The sequence below is a fragment of the Melopsittacus undulatus genome, chromosome 11 (assembly GCF_012275295.1).
Source record: "Melopsittacus undulatus isolate bMelUnd1 chromosome 11, bMelUnd1.mat.Z, whole genome shotgun sequence".
In the NCBI taxonomy this organism is placed as follows: domain Eukaryota; kingdom Metazoa; phylum Chordata; class Aves; order Psittaciformes; family Psittaculidae; genus Melopsittacus; species Melopsittacus undulatus.
Window position 1 is genome coordinate 5217833 of NC_047537.1, and position 23462 is coordinate 5241294.

Here is a 23462-nt window from a genome sequence, read left to right on the forward strand (position 1 = left end):
GAGTAAACCTAAAGATAAGGGTTTAGACAGAACTGTAGTTTAGGGATTAAATGTATCTTTTCCAAGTACGTTCTGATTCATTTAGCAGCTAATCTGGCTGTTTTCAGGTTAGGTTGGGGTTTCCTGAAGAAAGTCCTGGCTTTCTAAAAAGGGAATTGCTTCTACTTGTGCTTAGGCTCTATCTCTAGGAGTGTTCTGAATCATAACAACAGGAGAGATAAACAGAGTATTTGCAGGAATAAGCTCATATCTGGATAACAGATCTACATGGTCTTGGCCTCGGTGTGGCTGAGAGAAAACTCCCAGCAGCTTCCCTGTTGCTCAGGTTTGGACTGTGTAGATTAAGTAAAGAAGTGCCAGATAATGTAATTTTCAAGTGTTGTTTTGAATTTTTTGTTTCAGGCTGGGACCTCCCAAGCCTTCCAGCATCTACCTCAGTATAAAAGGGGTTTTAATATTCCCACTGCTGTTAATTATATTAGTAATTAGGCACCAAACAAGTGCAGGCCGTGCTGTTTTGAGCACTGTACAACTGAAAGCAATAATATGTCAGTCCTTGTCTAGGAGACTTTCAAGCTAAATAGCCAAAATAGGAAAAAGTCCCATTCTGTAAATATCTGAAAGGAATTTTATTTAGTGTTTGTCTTGAACATCTGTTCCCACAAATTTTATATTCCTTTAATACGTTCTGAATCACTTGGCAGCTAATCTGGCAGTTTCCTTAACTTTTCCTCGGTTTTGGCATTGACTGATAGTAATGTGCCATCACAACACAGAACCTGCATTTCTGGCCTTTATCTTTCAGGAACTGGTGAAGCAGTTCTATCTTCTGGCATGGACAGGTTTCCCTGCCAGTGCTGGTGTAACAGGTTTGCCTTGTTCCCCTCCCAGCTCTTTGTGCAAAAGGAAATTCCACAGCAAATTTACCTCAGATGATACTAGCGCTGCTTTCTGTTTGGACTCTATGTTCTTCTTACTGAAGTAGTTATGGATTAAACTCTAAAGTCGTGATGTAACTGTGTTGTCTGGCTTTGCAATGTGTTCTGGGTGGATGTGGCTCTGAGGATAGAGGGCTTTGGTGTCCCTTCTCCAAAAGCAACGCACAGTTCCTTGGAACACTGTGGTTGTGCTTTAGGCAGTGTGGCAGGCTCAGACATTTAAATGTGTTGTTAGCAGCAGGAAGGAGCACTCTGAAATGAGTTGAACAGAGTTGTCTCTTAGTTGTTCTGAAGTCTGCTCTTAAAAGTAATAACTTCTAATGATGAACAAAAGCGTTGCCTGTTCCCTGTCTCTCTTCAAAGGCAGCTGTGTGAAGAGCCGTATTCTGCTCGGGTTCAAATCGGTTGAGTCAGGTTAAAAATACATACAGTTCTGTTATTAACATAACACTTGTCTTCATTGTTGTTTATAAATGCTGGATTTACTTAATAAGTTATTCTATTCTTGTCCTTTCTTATGTAGGGTAATAGCCAAGCCTCAGTGAAAGAAGTGCATTAATCTAGAGGGGTTAATGGTCTTTATAGCAGCTCCTCAAATGTTATCTTTTGCCATCAGAAGGATCCCACCCTCTATAAGCAGATACGGTTTTCCTCAGATGAATAAACATCCTTAACATTCTCTGATGTGTTTCATGAACAGATGCAACATAAAATACCCATCTAAAGCTATTTTTACATCTCTTGTAGCTTAAAAGACAGAAATTTAAGATCAGCTGAAGGAACAGCTCCAATTCTGTTAGAGAAAGATGAGTGTAAACCAAATCTTATTTCTTTGGCAAGGGAATGAGCCGTTTTCTGCACGACCTGTGTAATTCCTACAATAACCCCTATTTATGCAAGAGCAGATAATATGGCTATTTTTCTGCTTGCTCATTGAGTGTGTTGGTGACAGATGGTGAATATTCCTGGGTTTGGGTTATTTTGGGGTGTGTATATTTGGGGAGCTGACTTAAACCCAGCCCTTGCAATCAGTCTGAAGGGTGGATCTCCCCCTCCCAAATGATCATTTGCTTTAATAAAGAGCCCCACCTGGATCGAGGAGGAATCAGGAACCGACACCTGAGGGCGGGCCGGGCGAGGCTCGCCGCCAGAGCTGCCCTGAGGGGGGGAAGCACCCACACCTCCCACCGGCCGGTTTGGACCACAGAGCTGCCTTCCCGTTCGGGGACCGGACGGGAACCGGGGCAAGGCCCGACCGGTTCCCCCGCCACCAACACGGACCGGGACCGCTCTGACTGACCGGAGGCCGCGCCTGCGCCGTGCGGGCCTCGGGCACCCACCCCGCGCCTCGGGCCGCGCATGCGCAGTGCGCCAGAGCTGTCAATCGCCTCCCCCCCTCCCCGCTCCGCCACCGCCTCACCGCGCGGCGCCGCTCGGGCCATTTTGCGGCGCGATGAGGCGGGAGCGGCGGTGAGCAGCGCTCGGCAGCAGCGTCCGGTCCGCTCCGGTCCGCACCGCACCGGGACCCGGCCCCAGGGGAGCGCAGGGAGAGGGAGCTTCAACCAGGGCACAACCAGACCCCCAGAGCCCCCCGCCCCTCAGCGCCGGCCCTCGGCGGCGCGGCGGAGCCATGAGCTGGGGCACGGAGCTGTGGGTGAGTGGATGAGGGGGGAGCGGGGCCGCAGCTGCGGCGGTTACCGCGGAGCGCCGCGCCCGCCCCGTGTCATAACGGTTCGTGCGGAGGGGCCGGTCCCGGTGCGGGGCTGCGGGCTCCGCTCTGAGGGGCACCCCGGGGCAAGGAGGGGTCCGGCCGGGGCCGCTTTCCTCAGGGGGTGTTCTCCTGCCACAAACTTTGCGTGCAGCTTCTATGGGGAGATCCCAGCGGAGCCTGAGGAGTTGTGTTTGTTTTCGGGAGTGAAATATGTGTTAGGAGAGCTCCACAGCACAAAAAGCGATCGCGGCTCGAAAGCGGAGGGAGGCTTTCAAAGCGAAGCCTGGGGTGGGTTTTGTGTGTAGCTGGAGGACAGGCTCTGAGGTGGATTTATATCCAAGGGGGTCCAATTTCAGGAGAGGGAGGTGCAGGGAAGGAAAGCCAGATGATAACGTTTCCTCTGGCTGTTGTGAAGGGGTTTTTCTCCACGCTTGGGAGGACGGAGGTTTTCTATTAGAGGAGTTTTCTGTTGTGTATGAATAAGTACGTTTTAATGGTGGGGAGGGTTTCGGTGTATAAAGCCCTTAGGTTGGTTCTGAAGTGAACCTGGGAAGCCTAAATGCGTTTGGTTTACGGTGGAGCGTTGCTGTGAAATGCCAAGCTGTTAAAAGTGGATAATGGCATTTGGAATGGTCCCTTGCTAATCGGAGAGAATTAAGGGTAGGCAAATGAAAGAAGTCTTGGAAGCAGATCTATATACATATTCAGTCACAAAGAGGACATGGTGCAGCCATGTTTGGTAGCATGATGGTGGAGCAAAACCTGTTAGTGAGGGGTTGCGTAGTGGTCAGGAGCCTCTGCAAGCGGTTGTTAATTTAATGGTGGGACATTAAAAACCTTAGGGCAAAATGTACACGGGAAGGAGGTGAAGAGGAAAGCCTCATAGTGTTTTGAATGGAGAAGTCAAGAATGAGTAGCAAGAGGGTCATCTGGATTGCAAAGCACTGCAGGATTTTGCTCCTGTGCTCATCTGCCTGTGGCTCATCACTAGTGCGAGTTAAGATGTCAACATATCTGAGCTTTTAAACTGCCTCTGTGTAGAAATGGTTATTTTAGATGTGCTAATTGTTGCCCTTTCTGGTTGCATTGCTGGCAGGCAGTTCAAGCATCCCCTTTTGCTGTGACATTGTAGTCATGTTACAGCTAGATCTGGTTCAAACTAGACAGTAAATCAGGGAGCGAATGCTTACTGAGAGAGGTTATTGCGGTATGTTTGGATACTCCAGGGGAAGAAAGGTGATACACACTGATGAAATACTGTAGTGATGCTATATTGAATCATCAGTATATAAACAGCTCTGCTGCATGAGAATCTTCCTGGGGAAATTTGCAGTTTTCCTTCTTTTTCTGCATTTAGGGTGCTTTGGAGGGGAGATAAAATTGGGTGGAATTAAAGCGTGAGTCAGTATAACAAGTTTGACATAGGAAAATAAACTCTGAATTCTCCAGATGGACCTGGTTATGTTTCATTCTTAAAAGGGAGCAGTGATACCAAGGTGTTTCTGCACAAAACAGCAGTAGTAGAGTAGTGTTTATAAATAGTTCTGTTTCTTTAAATATTTGCAGGTGTGTGTGCAATCTTACGTTTGTCTTTGGTAACAATACAAACTGGTTTTGTGACACTTTCTTCCCCCTGAACATTTTGTGAGTGACATTGTGTTCACCAGCATTAAAGTATTATTTTTTATGTCTTCAGTGTAGGACTTTGGCAAGTGTTAGAGGTTACTGAGGAAAAGGGTTGGACCAACAGATTAAATGACTCTAGGTACGAAATTGACACGAGTTCCTTTCTTTTAATTGGGGCAGAGCTTTGAAAACACATCAGTGTCCAGTGCACTGGGTACTTAGGCCAGAACAGTGATTTCTCTCCTCATATTCTCCAGTTTGCTGGGGAAGCAAAGCACAGAAGTATCCTGTATTTAATATGTGCTATTTCCTCTTGCTGATCATGGGATGCTTTTTAAGCAAAATTGCATTCCCATTTACTTTATTAGTTGTTTCAGGTAGTCATGGGATGGGTGTTTAGGAACATGTGGTGTAATCAGCTGCCTATATGATGTGACAGGTATATCATTTGATGGAACCATCTGATGGGTGAAAATTGCAGCAGTAACAAGTGTGTTTCCAACAGTAGTTGAAATGTTTGTTGGAGAGATCAGCATTGTTTGATCAGGCTTGACTTGCAACCTGTGTCTCTGATGTGCTGATCTACCAGACTGGATGAGTGTTCATGATTCACCCCTTTAAACTTAGCAAAGGAGAAGTAAAATAGAGCTTGCTTTTTAGAGCATGTAGAATTTTAATGTGCATGGATTTATGTAGAATTTATGTTTATCCTGGAAAAATAAAAAGCTGGTTGCAGAAAGCCTCATACTTCAGAAGCAATAAAGCCCCTTCAGCAACATGCAAGTTACTGCCAAGACAGACTTTTAGCCTTGTACTGTGATGTTCAGTGGATTCTGTGCCTCTGGCTTGCAAATCCTATTGCAGAATTCCTACTGATATTTCACTCAAATCTAGACTTGAATTTCATCTTGAGCTTGGCACTGTGCCTGTAACTGGACCCATAACCAGCAGAATTATTAGAGGTACTAATGCTGCATTTATATCCTGTACTAAATACTCGGGACAATGAGATCATCTGGGGCATCCAAGCAATCCACTGTTACAGAGCAAAATCTTAAGGTCTTTTGTAACTGTCAATGAGTTTCCTTTGTGTAAGCGTGCTGTACAGGGTGGCAGTGGCTGAGCTGTGCAGTTTGTCAGGCTCCCCAACCTCTGCAGAAGTCTTGCTGTCCCTTACACTTGTGAAACATTCAGTAGTTGGAGGAAGAATCAGTGGGTGAGGGACAAAGTACAGTCATGTTGTTTTCCACCCCAGTTCAAGAGTATCATTAAGGGCCAGCAGGTAGGAGAGTATTGTAGATAGTTATTTTATGTCTGATTCCTGGAATTGGTGTTGTTTTCTAAATACTTGGCTAATGAATGTGGTAAGTGAAGACTGTGTACCACTGTGCAGACCCGACTTGTGCCTTCAGTTAACTGTGTCTTAGGGGCAATAGGCTGTAAAAGTATGCTTAGATCTCTTTCATGCTTTTCCTCTCTTGGGTAATGGGGAAGGACACAGAGCACAGCACACAGAGCATGGCACACAGAGCTATTCTGAAGGGTGCTTTAGCTGGTAAAATGTTAGTGTATATTACACTTCCCACCAATGTCCTCTTGTGTGGTACGAAGCCCTCAGATCAAGTGGTAAGAATTACATAGCAAACTGAGCTAAAACTAACTGCAGTCCTTTTGAGTGGAAAAAGTCTGTGGCTGCATGGTTGGTATATTGAAGGGAATGATCTTTCTTGACGATGAGTTTTGGTACAGTGTGTGGTTTGGGGGAGCTACGTGTAAATTTGTGGTTAAGTGGTCCAGGAAAAACTGCCTCCTCGGAACACTGCCATACAGCAAGTGCAAGTGGTGAAGTGATTAAATGTGGGAAGACTCATCTTTCTGTGATGAATGTTTCAGAGGTACAGATGCTGTGGGTTTGGTGTTGGGGTTCTTTCCACATTTGGTGAGGCTTAAAATAAAGGTGGAGGAGGAGGATGATTAAATCAAGTTTTCTTTGACCTTTGTGAAGAGCTGGGTGGCTGCTGAAGCTGTCACTGTCCTTTCACTGTAAGAAGGTGAATATTCTGGATTTGCAAAGGGCTTATTGTGATGCCCTTGTGCAAGGGACTCTGTTGGCCAGGTCCTCATGTAGGTGATGCTTTGGGGACCGCACCTTTTGTCTGTAGAGTGTTCCAGTATGTGTCAGTATGAAAACCACAATTTGTAGCTATAGGGATTTTTGCCATATAAAGTTCATTCCACTTACAAGCGTGAATTGCCATTAAACTTTGTATTGTTTAGAAAATTATATTCAGTGGCAGTAATTTCTTAATTCACAGTATTAAACTAAGTGGAATTCTTGTAGATTATGTTTTCTGAACTACATCCTCATTGTTAGAAGATGAAACATAGGTGAAACTCCAAGAACTGGAAGGCCTCACTTGCTGTCTGTGGCTGATAAATCATTTCCTCTTTCAGTACTTGTCTCTATTTCATCAGCAGAATTTGTGTTTAAACAGCTCTAACCTTGCATTTCTTAAATCTGAATGCATTATTGTTCTTCACCGGTATTTGTAATGTATGGGTGTTCCATGTAGCAATGACTCACATTTGGAAAGTGGAGTACCTAGGTGATCTTCACCTTGGTGGCATTACATAGTGTTACTTGGGCACAGTGGTCAAATACGGTCTTAAAGGAATGTTATGTTCTTGTTGGCTTGTTCCTTATGAGAGGATCTGCAGTGCTGGATCCAGGTTTGATGTATTGATTCCTTTCTTAAGCCAACATTTGGGTTTGTTGTATGCACCAGCATAGCTGATTGCATACAGTAGAAATCTGTGTGTGTCATCCCACACATCCCATTCTCACACCTCCTACTTTTGGAGAGGAAAAGTAGCTGGCTCCTGGTGGGACCAGGATACAGATTAAGGTATTGTCTTGCATGCTAAATCACAAGTTCACTCTGATTATGAGTTGAGAGTTTCCATTATATAAGGCAATGGGCCTGACCTTTAAATGTGGGTTGGATGAATTGTTTGTATCTTAGCAAATCTTGTTCTGTAGTGAGGGCAAATGCTCTTCTGAAAAGTGTGTGTTCTTGTTAATTAGGTGTAAATTGTTGCAATCATTCAGACAACTCATAGAGATGACCCCCCTGACTTCCTTCTCTTTGTATTTAGTAGTATCTTGGTTTCTACTTAGTAACCTGTTAAAACTGTATTTCCAAGAGGGTGGAATTTCACCCACAGAAATATACTCCTTGAGTAAAGCACCCTAAAAATAAATACAAAGAGAGTTAGAAAATGAGGAAAAAAAAGCTGAGGTCAGGAATAAAAGCATCATATTTACAATATTGGCTTGGCTATTCTAAGGCTGTTAGAACAGGTTGCATACAGAGTGCTGAATGTGGGAGATGGTCACTTCAAAGCAAAATACACTTTTCATTAGCAAAGCATTCTGCATACTTATTTTGGTAGTTTTGAGGTACCAGAGTTGTCTGACATTTCACAATGGATCACTCACTGTTTTAAACGGTCAGCTTATATATGCAGGTCACCGAGTGAGAAATGGTTTATAGAAGCTGAATCATTGTACAGTATCTTAATTCTGGAGCACGCACCTCTGTGTTTGCCCAGAACGGGATGCCGTTTCAGGCTGCTGAAGCTGTAAGTATGTGTGCTTTAAAGTTAATGCTGTCACAATCCTTTTCATTAGATTAAAAGTAGATGATCTTTAAACTTTAAGGTGATGTATTGTGTGGGGGCTCCCCTGCTGCTCGCAGGAGCTGGTTGGTAGGAGAATGGGGTTATGTGTGAGGTCCCTGTGTACACCCCTTGGTGCTTCCAGGCACTAGGAGTAGAAAGTCTCCCTTCTGCCTCCTGAAGGAGTCGCCGAGTCTTTTGTGTCTGAATGCCTGAGTAATTTCATTTACAGTTATGCTTTGCTTTAAGAAAGAGGTTTTCTTCAACATTGTCACCTACCTATTCTTGTGTTTCCCACCTATTCATAAAGAACTGGGAGATTTATGGTCTTCCAGTGTGATTCAAGACTGCAGAATATATTTTCCTTCTGGTTTCAGTCCCAGACTCTTCCCATTTGTGTTGTGGCTGCTCCAGATCCCCTGCTTTCTTGAACCATATGGGAAGACAGTCAAACATGAGACGATGTTTTTCTGGACTCTCTGCAGCTCATTAGTGTTACTCATGTTGTGAAACAGTCTTTTAAAGTAGAATTTCAAAAGCCATGCTCCACATGAAGAGCAGGAGCCACTGTTGCACTGTAACTTAATAACATGCTTTGCATTATTGCCTTTGTTGACTGCTGGACAAGTAACCTGCTAATGAATTTTTGGAGATTCACTTTCATCCTGTTTAAAATAATGCCTCTGAGATGGGTTATACATTGAATCCAATCCAGCCATCAAAATCCACTGCTCGGTTGAGTTTCCCTGGTGTTTGTATAAATATGCTAAAATAACTTCCCCCTTCAATATAATTGTATGCATTTCATACGAAGTTTCTCTTCCTCCTACCCTTAGAAACTCTGCTTTTCACTTTCTTTTTGTTAAAACAAGAAGCTGATTTAATTGCTGGGAGGAAAACCAGCAATTGTCTCTTGGCATATTGCAGTCCTTCTTTTCAGTATTTTTTGGCATATTTTTGTCCCTCTTTTCAATCAGTGGATTTGGCTCTAAAATGCAGAATAGGCGAAAAAGTAATTGTATGGATAAACAGGATCCAGTGGTTTTAGTCTTCTGGAGCAGGTGGGGATGGTTTGGGGATCCTTTTGGAACTTCCACATGATAGCTTTGTTTCTGTGTTGTCTGGGTAACCTTATTCATCTGGTCATTTTCCTTTGTCTCAGTTTATTAAGGATGCTTTGTTGGTATTATTAAATAAAATGTTCTTTTTTGCATCCAAGGATGGCAAAGCTGTAGATGGGGTTTCTAGATTACTTCCAGCATTGGAGCAGCAGAGTTAAAGTGCAATAATGAAATGTTGCTTGCCCAGCATTCATTGCTGGTTGTTGAAGCAGAAATGTGTGCTATAAAGCACGTAAAGAAGCAGCTCTGTTGCAATGTTGTCCTTAATTTATCTGGGGAAGAGTCAACCTAATTGGGAAAAACAACCAAAAGGACAACAGCAATTCCCTGGACACTCTGAAACCCAGGAAAGCAATAAAACTTGAAATGGAGTCTCTTGGGAATTGTTGCCTGGTTTAGAAGGATGGTCCTCAACAAGCTACATTGATAGTCCTTAATGCTGAGGAAATGCCATGGCAGATCAGTGGAAGAACTTCTGCCCATGATCTTAAGTCAATCTCCCCTCTTTCAGTTTAAAGCCATTCACCCTTGTCCTGTCCCTAAAGGCCCTTGTCCAAAACCCCTCTGCAAGTATCTTGTAGCCCCTTTAGGCACTGGGAGCTGCTTTAAGGTCTCCCCCTAAGGAGCCCTCTCTTCTCCAGGCTGAACAACCCAGATCAGTCAGGATTATTCAGTTGTTACCAGGGCCAGTTTCTTGCATATACTAAGCACGTTTGGTTTTGGAAAGCAGTAGTGCTCCTATTCATTGGAGCAAGGCTTTGAAATTTGGCAGACAATAGCTGGTGAGCAGGGATGTGCTTTCTGCTGCTCTTGAGAAAATATGCCCAAATTAGGCAAACACTTAAGTCTTTGGAAAAATACCACTTTTGAGTTACTTGGTGCAAGATGCTAGTGCTGAAGTCTTCAGGAGTCCCAGTGTGTGCGGAGTATGTTTTGGCCTTGAAGGGGTTTTGTGGGACTAGGTGATGGAGTCACCCACAGAATAATTGAACATGCCTCAATCTGGTCCTTGCAAGAGTACAGTCAGACTTTCCATGCCATGGCTGCTCCAGGCCAGGGAGGGGTCAGTCTGTCCTGCTCTCAGACTCTTACTGACACCCAGCAGAGTGAAAGAAGAAGGTCCTGCATGAGTGGGAAGAATAGTGTGTGTCGGTGAGCTGGGAGAAAGTGAACTTGCAGATAGGAGAGAGAGGGAATGGAAAGCATGGCTGCGCTGAGGCATGCTAAAGGTCCACCTTTGCTGGTGACACAATGGTTCTCTTGTGACACTCGCCCTTGGATGAGGAATGAGAGAAGAGATGCTGTGGTCTGAGAGAAAACTGGGTGATTGAACAGATCAAATGTCACAGGGAAGAAGGAGTAGAGATCATGCTACTAGGATCTAGTTGCAGAAACCTAGAGCTGCTCAGCTAGGAACTGTTCCTGTGATTGGAGTGCTGAGAATGATGGGAATGGGGTCATTTGGGGAGAGTGGTTCTGATAGTGAATGTGGGGAGGAAGAGAGAACTGGGACTAACTGGGCAAAGGAAACAGCAAAAATGAGGTCAAGAGTAGGAAGGGAATTTAAACAAAAAAGCAAAGAATCAGTATCAAGAAAAGATAAAGAGCATGTGGCGATAGCAGGGCTGGACTCTGAATGGGACAGGTGGCATTGTGGCTGCTATCAGACAAGATGTGCAATGCGATTAGCATGGTAGGAATAGCAAGTCAAGAGTTTGGCATCCAAAGCAAGTGTAGCAAAGGATGAAGATTAGATACAAAGTAAAACAGAAAAGTAGTGAAGGAACCTAGCAGTCCCCTTTTGCATGCTTGTCTTTGTAGCATTGCTTGTTTTATGTGGCTTTTTCCATGTAATATTTAAGTAGAGTTGACTTACTGGTTTGAATGTATGTACGTTGATTTCTGTGGTTTTATTTTGCATCTTCACTTACTGTGGAAGAATATTTAACCACATCCCTAAGTGAGAGCTCTGTCCAGAAGTGTGTGTGCTGCTGGTTTTCATGCACTCATTCTCTGCAGAAATGGTTTTCATCCATCATTCTCTGCAGAAAGCTTTGAGGAATTATTTAACAATTAGATTTCAAATGCATTTAGATAATATTTCTCACTCTGCATTATGCTTTCTCTTATTGAGAGATAAATGCTTTAACATGTTTATCATGTATTTACAACAGGAAAGAAATGATTGGCATGCAGCAGGGAGTGAATGGAAGTGTATTTTCTCAGACAAAAGTTAAATGGGGAAGGGAAATATTTCTTGCCCTCTTGAGGGCTGTTCATCTGTCAAATGTGGGTCTTACAGGAGTGGTGTTCATTAAGAATGTGTAACTAAGGTTTGGCTGGAGTAAAGGGAAAACTGGGAGTGGATGAACCAGGAGAGCTGTGATAGAGCACTGCAGAACTATTTTTCACCTATCCTGCTTCTTTCTTTCAAGTGTGTCAGTCTGAGATGCTTTTGTTTGTGTGTTGCCACTGGAAAAGCCTAAAAATAAAGGGAGAGAGGAAAGGGTTGTATGTGCTGGTCAGGAGCCTTTATTTCCTTACAACTCTTTGGGCTTGTGAAACATCTGTGTTTGCAGAGGATGCTTTTTGGCATATGTTTGTAACTTAACATCTAAAAGCTGAAAAACCATGTAGCACAGCTTTAGTTCAGTTTTCGGTGTGCGGAAGACCTCCTAAGCAAACATTTCAGCCGTGTGTATATTGGTTAGCAGCTCCTTTGCTGATCAGAAGGGCTGCATCCTCCCAAAGGACAGCAGCACACCTGCGGTGATCAAGGCGTTCAGCACTTAAATGTTCTGTGCTTTACCTGAAAACCAAAGTTGTAAGCTGAGTAAACCAGCCTATCCTTTAGGTAATGAGAATGCATATCACATGACAAGTGTGACTGCGTTCCTATTTCAATCAGTGCCCTGGGGATTTACAGCCTTATTTTTGGCATGGAGGGGATAGCTTGGTTCCAACTCTATTTAAAGACAAAATAATGCTTCTCTGGCTGCATGGCTGCATGCAGTCTTCCGAGACGCAGTGGAGTTGCCCAGGAAACAACAGTCTTGGAAGGGCAGAATCATCCATCTATACATGACAGAGCATGGTTGAACTGTGAGCACCTTTACGCCTCTTCTCCTGGTTAATTGTGAGCTGGTTTTGCTTTCTGCACTGTGGCTTTTGCTCTGCTTCTTGTCTGTGTCATCTTTATATTTATATTAAATTGTTGAAAGCTCCCTTTCCAGAGGTTCAGTGTGATTGACATGAAAGTGTCTTGAAATAGGAAAGCTGTAATTGTTGGAAGAAGACAGTTTGTGCAAGAAATGTGATGTTGTGAAACACATGCACCTAATTTAGGTACCTTTGGAGACTTGATCTACATAGTTGTTGATGCTCTTTGAAAATACTTAGTCTTAAAGAGAAAGTGTGCCTATCATAGTGCCAACCTTTAATAGTTACGGGAGTGTGTTGATTTGTTCCAGCTAACAAAAGCCTTTGCTGAGCTGAACAATACTAATATATTTCACTTGGTTATTAACAGTTGAGTTGAAGTACTTGGTGGTTAGAAAAAGCATGATGAAGTAGTGCACTCCAGTCACAAATGGTCAGAAGACATTCTCTTTTGGATGATATGTATGGTTTTTGTGCATGTGGTTACAGAAATTTGTATTGACTTGAATGTTGTTGGCTTGGGAGAGTTATGTTTTGTGGTTTGCTTGTGGGTTAATCTCTGGGAACAAAACAAGAAATCTGGGTTATTGACAGAGTAGTAAAAAGCTAGAATCTGTGCCCGAAGAACTGAGTAAAAAATGTCAAAACAGTGGAAATTCAGTTTTAGAATTATAATGCAAGAATTAAGTGCTGCTTTCTTTATTCATTATACCTCAGCACACACAGTGTATGGAACCTGCTGGTCAGTGGAGCAGTATTGATTTCCCTCTGGGGGTGAGGCATTCATCCAACCTTCTCAGCAGGGGGGGGAGATTGATTCCTTAATCAGAATAGTAACAATCCATCCTGAACCTTCCTCAAGGTATTAGGGCTAAATTAAACAGTCTGGGACTGATGTGTAAGCCCTAATGCACGTCAAGAGGCTTTCTTGGATAGGAGAATTTTCAAAATAATCAAGAGATGAACCCAAAATGAAAAGAAAAAAGCCACAGGCACAAATCACCCTAAAAAAGGGACTATAGTACATTTTCTTTGTGTGGTGCAGTGCTTAATGCTCAGAATCTTCTAAGGGGGAAAATGCATGAACTCTATGGCTCTATTCATGGCATTGCATTCATAACTTTTTTTTTCTCTCCTTTGTGTGTGTTTTCCAGAGCTGTTGCAAAAATAGATATTAAATTAGTAAAGTAAAGCATTTCAAAGCCAGGAAATACACCATTTTCTTAACAACACACACTGCTGAGGCTTCTGTGCATCTTGTGCTTATTTGTGTGTATTTACAGTCTGCAATTACACATGACTTTGTTGGGGATAAAAATGTCATGTTGCATTCAGCTTTTCTGGAGATGCTTTCATCAACTTGTATAAGGAGTGAACATGACTGAGCTTTAGTCTGTATAATAGGTGTTCATAAGCAAGAATTAACTATAATGTGTCACTAGCCTTGTTGGATATGCTTACTGATCATTATGAATGTCATTCATATACAAGAGTACTCAAAATCCCCAATAAAAAACCCAAAGCAGTGCGGTAGACCACATAATGCTTTTCCAGTCTTGCTTCTAGTCCTTAGCCTTATTGTCTTGGTCCATCTCACTTTGCACACAAGTCAGGCAACCAGTAATAATCTTTTTACAGAATATTAAAGTCCTTTACAAATATATTCAAAAGGCCTCTGAGGACTTTAGAGAAGCTGGAATGCTTTAGGATGACTCTTCATTGTTAATGTTGGTGAAGGCATCCTGAACGTCCCTTGTGGAAACTGGCAGATGTTCTCATCCTAAAGACTTCTGACTTCAGACATGCTCTGCCAAAGCATTTTACCATCACGTAATCTTGGTTCTACTGGTTCATGGCTCACTAGTTTGCTAGCAGCCAAAGCTCTCTGTTTGGGGAGATGGATCTGAACTTTGTGAAAAATAAGCTCTTTAATTTCTCTTTGTGGCTGTAGTAGTTTTGGGTCACAATAGTAGTTTGGAGTCAACCTTTGGACCACAGTTGTAGCTTCTGAATACTAAAGTGGAAGGTATTGTCATTACTGAAGAACACCAAATGACCTTTCTCCTTGCTGTGGGAGGACATGTTCTTGTCCAGTTGTGAGGAATTTCCTTTCTTTCCTTTGCCCTCTGTGTACATAGGCAAACACACATCTGTTTTCCTCTTTCGCCCTTATCTGTATCAGTCTGGTTCAGAGGCCAAGCTTGCTTTCCCTGCTTGGCAGATAAAACATCTAGTAGATTCAAGTCAATATCCTCTTTCATATTTTTTAGATGATTCAACTGCTCATCAAGCAAATGGTCTATCCCTGTGTTATAAAATAGCTTGGGAGTCATGGGACGTTCAGGGAACTGTGCCCAAAAGCTCCAGTTGCTCTATGAAGATCAGTAGCTCAGATGCATCCAAGTCAAAGGTTGGGCAGGAGGTTGCTGTTTGTTCTTCAAGCAAAGGCGTTTCTTCTGTGTTTGAGTGCTCTTTATTCCAACAGACAAAGCTGCAGCAATGTGAGGGATGAAAGCAACATTAAGCAAGGCACAGATAAAAGGAAGAGTGAAAGGGGAAGAGAAGGCTGGCACATCATTATATTTAATAGCAGGAGTTGATACAGATTGTTAAGGTACAGGTACACTTTCTGCCAGGAGGAGCAGCTGTATATCAAGCTGACAGCCTCTAGGTCCACCTTAAGCTTTGGGATCCTTGATCGTCCAGGGGTTGCTGGAACACTCATTTTTCAGCTGTGGGCTCTTCCTGGCACAACATTTATGGAGATCCAAGCTCCTGTTTCAGTCCTGCAGAGCAGTTTAAGTCTGTGACTGCTCTGGTTTGAGTGTGATTATCTTGCTGCGTGTCTACAATAGTAACATTCATTTTGGGTATGATAGATGCTCTTATTTCTTGAAATTGCTTTTTGGGTAAGCATTTCAGACTGTGAGCATTCTGGCAACTTATTTTTGTCTCTTTTTGCCTGTTTTTCTAGGGCAGTTCAGTTACCTAAGGATTGTATTTAAGTTCAGATTTAGAAGATGGTATTTATCCTATATTTTGCATTGACATTAAAAAGAAAATAGAACAAAGAGTATTTTTGATCTTCCTGGCCCAAGATCAAATGTTGATTACTGTTGTAGAAATGAGCCAATACATGTTTCCTTAACATCCATGTTTCAAAATAGTTGAAATTCGTAAACTGTGTCATTTTCTTCAGTCTAGACAGATGGAATAGGAATTACAAAGGTGACAAGAAAGCAAAGATATGAAAAGTTAGATAATATTGGGGGGTTTGCCTTTAGTGAAATTCATTAAAAAGCTGTAACTTAAGCAAAAATAATTTGAGAGAGAAGATAAACTCATGAGATTTATTTTTTACCTCACCACCACTATCACTTCTAACATGGAGCCCTTGTGATAAGCTTCATCTTGTGAAGCACTTGCATTGGTGTAAAATATTGCTTAAACTAGTGATTAGTGCATCTGTTCATTTAGCAATTGCTTATATCTTGTAGCATTGTTCAACTAAATGACAGTTTATAAGACTAAACATTATTCTTCAGCCCTTTGAGTAATTTCGGTTACTTCAGTGCAGATAAGAACTGAAGCTGTGGGCTTTTTGTTTATGCATCCATCCATTCTGTCTGTCTGCATTGTAGGTCTTTGGCTCTTTTTTTTTTAGGTTAATAAGAAATTTAGATCATTGTGCTTAATTTAGTAATGCTGACTCTGCTCTCTGAACATCTGTCACTCTGCTTGCAGTGGTGGCTGTGCAAGGCAGGGCAATGTTCAGAACCTTCGCTCTCATTTCAAGCATATGGTTTGCTAAAGTGTTTGTGTCTCCAGTATCCTGACTAAGAAATTCTTCTCCAGTGCATGCACATATCCTATACTTTAGCCTTGAGCTCAGGTGAAGTACATATGAATTAAGCAAGATTTGGAGGGGTGGAGTGGATGTCACTTGAGGACATGTAAATCACATGCAGGTCTCAAACCTCTCCCATCTTGTGATTCTGGGGGAAAAAGAGGGTAATTTCTCTTGCACCTACATTTGTTATGGAAGTTCTTAACGTTTTTTAAAACTCCAAACTATTGTATAGCTACTGTACTCTGAGACAAAAAGTAAAACAGAGGATATCTATTTTATTGTGTCTTCTTACATTGAAAATCAATGTAGTATGCTGAATAGATACCCAGAACAGATTCTCCGTGCTAGAATTGCAGTGCTCGCTGGATGGTATGTGTCTTACAGCCACATTTCAAAGGATTATTTTCCCAATACACTAATTAATTCCCTTCAAATAATCAGTCATGCAAAAAAATGAGGTACAACATCAATATTTAATGGCATCTGCTTAAAAACCTCCCGGTCTGAACTTTTGAAGTTGTGTGGGGGTGATATTCACACATCCCTGATGGAAGATGGAATGTGAGTGTGTTTTCTTTTCATTTGAGGAGTTAATTACTTGGTCCTTAAAGATGTAGTTGAGATGCCCTACATTGCGCTGCTCAAAAATAATGGCTTGTAGGAAACAGCTTCATGTCTCTGCAGGCTGTCGCACTGTGAATACGTGTGTGGATGTTACCAGAAAGTGTTTCTGTTCCCCAGATGGGATGAGCTGGTCTTCACCTTCCAGCATGAAGGCTTCCAGTTGAAGCAAGTGTGCCAAAGTAATACTGAAAGTGAGCTGTAATTCTCTTGCTTCAAGAAAAAGTGACCCCAACTGACGGACATCTTATTCTGCACATCACGTTGTTTCCTGTTCTGTGGAGCAGCGCGGCTACAAGCTGACCTAAATTTGTGGTTCTCTTGTGAGATACCAGTTTGCTCTTGAGCTGTTTGCAGTATTTTACCCATGAACTGGCTGTATTCATTTTATTGCTATGTTATCAGCTGCTTGTTTTGAATAGCAGGCTTATGGAGAAGTGAATTTGTAACAGATTTGCCTATAATTTGTGGGCACTGTTTATTGCAAATAGACCTGTGGAGTTCTTTTTGGAAATGAAGCAAACATTTGTTACATTTCCTCCCACAATAGTAATAGTAAAGAGCAGTACTGTGCTTGTCATTCTCTTTTGATACTTCATGGTTTGTTATTGCTGTGATAGGAAAGCACAAGCAGCACATTATAATGTAAGCATTTCCTCTGTTTATTTATTTTTTGTTGTTCTTGTACCACAAGCCTTTTATTTGATCTTCCAGGAATGTGAGAAGAGTGGAAATGGGGATCACACATCTGTGTAGTTTTATTCACAAATATTCCCTGCATGTGCTCTGTGCACAGTGCTCTTTGCTATGATATACTCTTAGTAGAGCAATTCATCAGGAAATACTCCTTTAAAACAGGCTGTGCTGTAATACTGACTCCAAACTTAACCAGCAGCTCTCCATTAATGCTGTTATGATGATTTTAATAACATTGAACTGTAGTTTGTGTTAGTCCTTTGACTAATAACATCATGATTTATGTGGTGGTCTTGGGTTTGTTTGTCTTCAAGCCAAAATGCCTTTTTTTCACTGGCCCAGTAATCAGTCCAAAGTACAGCAAGCAGCTTTATGCCTGAAAAGCTTCAGCACCCTTTCAAAAAGTATCTTTGGTGCCTCAGATTTTTTCAGCCTGTAACACATTCAGAACACAGGACAAGCAGCTTAAGATCTGAATGAGATTGTTCACCAAATGAGTCGGTGCAGCATATTAATTTGCTTGCACTTGTAAATGCCTGCAGTGTTCCAAGAGCCTGCAATGGCACTAAAATACCAGGAGCTTTGTTGGTTCTAAACTCCTTAAAAGAGAGTTTGAAATTCTTGTCTGCTTGCTGTAGCCTTACCAGCTTTGTAAAGAATTTGGAGATCTGTATTTGAAACATGTTGTGCATCCTGGGCTTAGTACAGTTGGTAAGAATCTGTTCCTGGCAGTATTAATTGTCTTGGAGTTTCATTGTGCTCTAGGTTTTACTGTAGATCTCATTATTTTATGAGGCTCCTCTTAGTGCTTTTATCTACATGCCAAAGGGTACATTTATTGCGTGCTTTGATACGCATTTAATCTCTAGACACTCTCAGATTTATGTTGAAAAATAGTTGTCTTTACAGGTAGGTAAACTAATGTAATGTGGATTTAATGATACTGGATTCAGTCAGCCTGTGTTCTGTCATGGGTATTTTCTGTTCCATCTTAACTTTGTAAGTTGGTATTTAAATGTCAGATAGGGTCTAAACCATTTTTCTTTTGTCGTCTTTGTGTAGTAAACCAGCGCCCTCCTCCCCCCAGAACACTATATTTTCTCTGTCAGTTCTTGGAGAAGAGGGGTATAAATGGATTTTAAAACTTCAGAAAGTTCTAAACTGTAGAAGCCTATTTTTAAGGTGTAAAAATGTGCTTCTACTATGAGATTAAATCCAAACTTCTTATTGAGAGCTGCCTAGGTGGGTACAACATGTTATTAACTGCTGCAGCAGAACTTCCATCTGAGGTGTATGAACTGGTACTGATGCAGTGTTCAGAACTGGGAATTGAATATAAACCTGTCACAGCTGCATGTTTAGGAATGGAACTAAAGAGAAAACAAACCCACCAAATCAAACCCTGTGCTGTCCCTTGTTTCACTGAAACTGGACTTAGGCAAATATGTAGCACTGGAAGATGAGATAGATGAAAGCAAGTGGCCAGAGTGGTGTGTCATACGTGTGGCTCTTGATCTTAGCTCAGATATGCACTGTTTGAAATAAGGTAGTGCCTTTCTTCATGACTGTCTAAAAAGTAGACTAATAGGGTTCACTGATATAATTCCCATTAGGGTTGTAAAGCTGCATGCTTCTTCAAGCAGTGTGAAGGCCTGAAATCTGTGTTGTGGAACCATCACCACTGCTACAGCATGAGTTATAAAATACTCATGTGGGTCTCTTGAAACCCAAGGACATGAGTTTGTAGTCACAAGAAAACTGAATTACCATTTTTGCTCAGCTAGACTTTCCTGTCCAGCTGAGGAGTAGAGTATCCTTGCTGAGGGAAGCAGTCCTTAAGGGATCAAAGGATGTTTTTCTTCTTGCCCAGGATGGTGAAACATTATGAAGCGTGATTTATTCCTGATGCTCGGGTTTCCAAGTTCTATTGGTCAAAAGAGAGTGTAATTGTGTTTTATTTCCATAAAATCTTCTGAGTGTTGTACTTTGTGAGGCTGGAGGCTGTGTAGGGAGCCAGGCTGGAAGCTTTGCACAGTCAGTGGATGCCCTACTTTCTAGAAACTGTAATTTTGGGTTATATTGGTTAGCACAGTATGGTTAACACAGTGAACTTGAGCTCTGTCTGTTGGGGCTTGGAGTGTAGCCTTACTATAGCATCTCTGTGGGAGTCAGCAAACCACTACGTCTAGTTGCTGTGGTGTGCTTGTCTCTCTGTGAGCCAGTCCCTATTTTGGATCTCTTGGGTGTACAGACAGCACTCAGCACAACGGGGCTGCTGTTAGAGCTGGGGAATCTCTGCTGCTGCTACAACTTGCTTCAAATGCTCTCTGGTGAGGTGGTTGGGCACTTAAAACTTATGGATGGTGGAGATAATTGTGTTATAAAGCTCTAGTTGTGTATGTTTTGTGAATGTCACATTTAAAGGGTAGGAAATGCAGATTTCTTCCCATTTTACAAAGCTAGGTGACACATGCTCTCTAAGCAAACATTCAAACTAGAATAGTGTGGTGGAGTTCTATTTACCTCTTTAGATGCTTGTAATTGTCTCACCCTATGGAGAATCTGGAGAACCCTTGAGCAAGCAGCTCGGGTGACTCCACCACAGTCCACAGAGCCTTGTGCTGAGCTGTGTGCGTGCTGCTCTATTGCCTTTGCAGACCTGAAATGTGTGTGGGAGAACTTTCTCTTGTATTCCAGCATGTAATTTAATTGATGTTTGTTTGGTAATTTGCCTCAGATTAAATTATTCGTTGTGGCTACTGAAGAAATGCTTTGTGTGCTTTTGGTGGGTCAGCATTTTGCACAGTATTTCCCCTACTTTATTCCACCTACTTTGACGCATTCATTTGTTTTTGCTGCAATCTTATTATTGAGGACTGAGAGAGGCTTCTGTTGGGAGGAGGGGGAAGACCCACTGGGTTTTGAGAGGCTTTATACAGTGATTATTTAGTGAAGGGAAATGCGATTACTTTTGATTTAATGTGAGTTCATACTGTAACTAATGGGGGTTGTGAACTGAGGATGAACTTCATAGTAATGGAATAGAGCTGGGCATGTGTGAATGAATATGAGTATATGCTCTCTCCCTCCAAGGGAATCTTTGTTTATGGATAGCAATATATGCTTTGCTGCACAGGTAGATGTTTCTGATCCCTGGCAAGATGTGTGATACAGTGATACAGTTGCCACATTCATTTTAGTTTGACCATATTTTAGCTTGTTAATTCTGGACTAATTCTATGGCCATACAGGTCTCTTCTTTTGCAGAGAAGAGGCATGGCAGGATTCAGCTTAAAGTTTGAGTATGTACAGATGGGATCAGCCTGAAACTTGTCAAAATCGGTGGCCTGTCTCTATGAAGTGTGTGCAGGGTTAGTCCTTTTCCTGGAGCATTTAACATGAAAGGCCAAGATGAGAAAAGTAATAGGAAAATATTTGACAGTCTGTTGGCTGGATGTCTTGGTTGCCATTGTCATAGCTCTAAGGGAGAGCTGGGTCTCGCAGTAATCCAAAGCTATATGACAAACCCTGGTAGGTGGATGTAAGGAATACCCTCTACAGCTTTTCTTCAGCTCTTTACTTGTTTTCTGGTTCTGGCTTAGTTGCAGAATTAATCTGGGTTTATTTTGCCAATGTGCTTGAGTTCAGAGTGGAGTGTATGAGTGAATGTGGCTGACTGACTTTGAACAGAGTTTGGTAACAAATTTTGAAGTGATCAATTTTGTGTTAAAAATTTAGGTTGAATTTATGCTTAGATTTGCAGACATTTAAAGTGCTGTGTACTCAGAATGACCATGTTGCTTCTATTGCATTAGACTTTGTGACTTGTGTACATCTGAGAAATCTTCTGCTTTGGAAACTTCACTGTTGCTTGGACCAGATCAGAAGCAGCTGATAAAAGTTCTGGGTTAAAATTGGAATGCAGGGGCAGATAGAAATACTTAAAGCATAGCTGTAATCTTATCTAGTCCTGAATGTGAAGTGGCCCTTGAAAAATCTAGGATTGTATTTGTAACGTCACAGTATTTAAGATATTAAATGCTCTTTGAACCCCATCTGCAAAGGAGTCCTTAGTTTTTCTCAGCTGTTAGTTCCATTAAATTTGGACAAAGAGGAGGGAACATCCAGTTCAGATTTTCACTTTACATTTGAACTTTCGGGAAGGGCTTTGGTCACGCTTGGGAGGGGGTGCTTTTTTGACCTTGGGTACTGCCATTGCTCCAGTGATTCCGGGAGGCAACCTCCAGCCAAGTGCCATTCTGCAATGCTTTTCTGTTTCAAGTGCCTGCATAAACTTCCCACAGGGGTATGGTGCCTGCAGTGGGTTTAGTGGTCGCTTTCCAGTGCTTCACAGTTGGAGGAGTCAAAAATGAATCAGAGGAGTAAAGGCTGTTCTGTTTAATAAATACATCTTTGCATCAGTATCACTGTAGCCGTTTGTACACGTGCTCAATTCTACATCTGACAGGTGATTTATTTAATGGAGATTAGAAGATCAGAAGTTCTGCTGTTGGGAATACCAGGCATACCTGGGGAGACCTTTACTTTGGTTTTTAAGTGTAGCCCATGTGGGTTACATTTAGATAGAGGGAGATCAAGGGCTCTTGTTCTGCAAATTTCAACAATGTTACTGATTTTTTTTTAAGTGCTTATATGAAAATAATTGAATTAAATCACTCCCCAAACCAAAGAACCCTCACAAATATTACTCCTCTAGGGGTTTTTAACAGAATGGGATTGAAATTTAGGAGCTCTTAAACTTCAGCTGTGCTTAGAGGTGTGCTGTATATGAAAGAGTTTGATACTAATGACAAAACAAGTGCACTTTGGTAGCATCCCAGCCTGGTTTGTGTTGGAAAGGACCTTAAAGCTCATCCAGTTCCAACCCCTGCCACAGGCAGGGACCCCTTCCACTGGAGCAGCTGCTCCAAGCCCCTGTGTCCAACCTGGCCTTGAACACTGCCAGGGATGGGGCAGCCACAGCTTCTCTGGGCACCCTGTGCCAGCGCCTCAGCACCCTCACAGGGAAGAGCTTCTGCCTAAGAGCTCAGCTCAGTCTCCCCTCGGGCAGGTTCAAGCCATTCCCCTTGGCCTGTCCCTACAGGCCCTTGTCCCAAGCCCCTCTCCAGGTTTCCTACAGCCCCTTGAAGCACTGGAGCTGCTCTCAGGTCTCCCTTTCAGGAGCCTTCTCTTCTCCAAGCTGAAGAAGCCCAGCTTTGGGAAAGCTTAGGACAGCCTGGATATTCAACATGATGAATCCAGTATGACACTGGTTTACGAAGAAGTTGGGCAAAAAGCTATTTTCTCCAAAATACATTCCCACACCCTCCTACGGTTTGAAGTATTGTTCTTGTGGATAAGATTCCACTGCTGTAATTCAGTATTGCTGTGGATAAGAGGGCAGAATTGCTGTTTTTATGTGTGTCATCTTCTAAATGGATCAGAGGCTTGTTTGTTTTTCTATTGTAGTTATCCAGGCAATAACCAGGAACACTCTATGGTTCCTTTTTAATTATTAGTACACAGCTGCCCAAAGGGGAAACCGTGTGGGCAAGAGATCTTGTTGATCTTTGTTTTAACAGCTGGTATTATTAAGGGAGAGCTTTGCTGAATGGGAAAAGAGGATGAAAATCAGACAACAGTTAATGCAGAGATGCAGCCAGGCACCGAAAGATTTGCTGGGAATTAGTTCTAAAATTGCATTTGTTCAAATAATTTCAGAGTACAAGAATGGGTGTGTATTGAATCAGGGAAGTGGGATGGTGCTGGGGAACAGTGAGAAGTTGCAACACTGTCAACTGAAAAACCTTACTGGAACAACAACATATATTTAGCATTGTTACCATGCTGCAGGTCCTATGGGAGGCAGCTCGGGTCTGGGGCTGGGCTGCAGCTCATTATTTATCCTACCCCAGCAGCAGGGCGATAATGCACCAGAATCTGCTCATTTTCAAAGCTCTTATTTATAACACACAGAACAGCCAATCCCTGTGGGTTGGTGCAGCTTTCAGTCTGCAGCTCTGGATATTGTCAGCAAAACCGAATCCTTGTCCCATTCCTGC

The 23462-nt window shown here is 42.3% G+C and overlaps 1 protein-coding gene across 13 annotated transcripts in view; it reads left to right on the forward strand.

Annotated features, from left to right (window-relative positions):
- Positions 1 to 2336: 2336 nt before the first annotated feature.
- The window catches only part of FNBP1 (formin binding protein 1), a 96402-nt gene continuing 75276 nt past the window's right edge, over positions 2337 to 23462 (forward strand). For 12 of the 13 annotated variants that reach the window (XM_031046447.2, XM_031046448.2, XM_031046445.2 and 9 more), the window contains exon 1: positions 2337 to 2592. In XM_031046447.2, the coding sequence (XP_030902307.1) occupies positions 2569 to 2592 (24 nt within the window). In that variant the 5' untranslated portion in view covers positions 2337 to 2568. Of the gene's footprint in view, positions 2593 to 12157; positions 12177 to 23462 lie in introns of those variants that run through there. The other variant, XM_031046457.1, reaches the window with a different exon arrangement.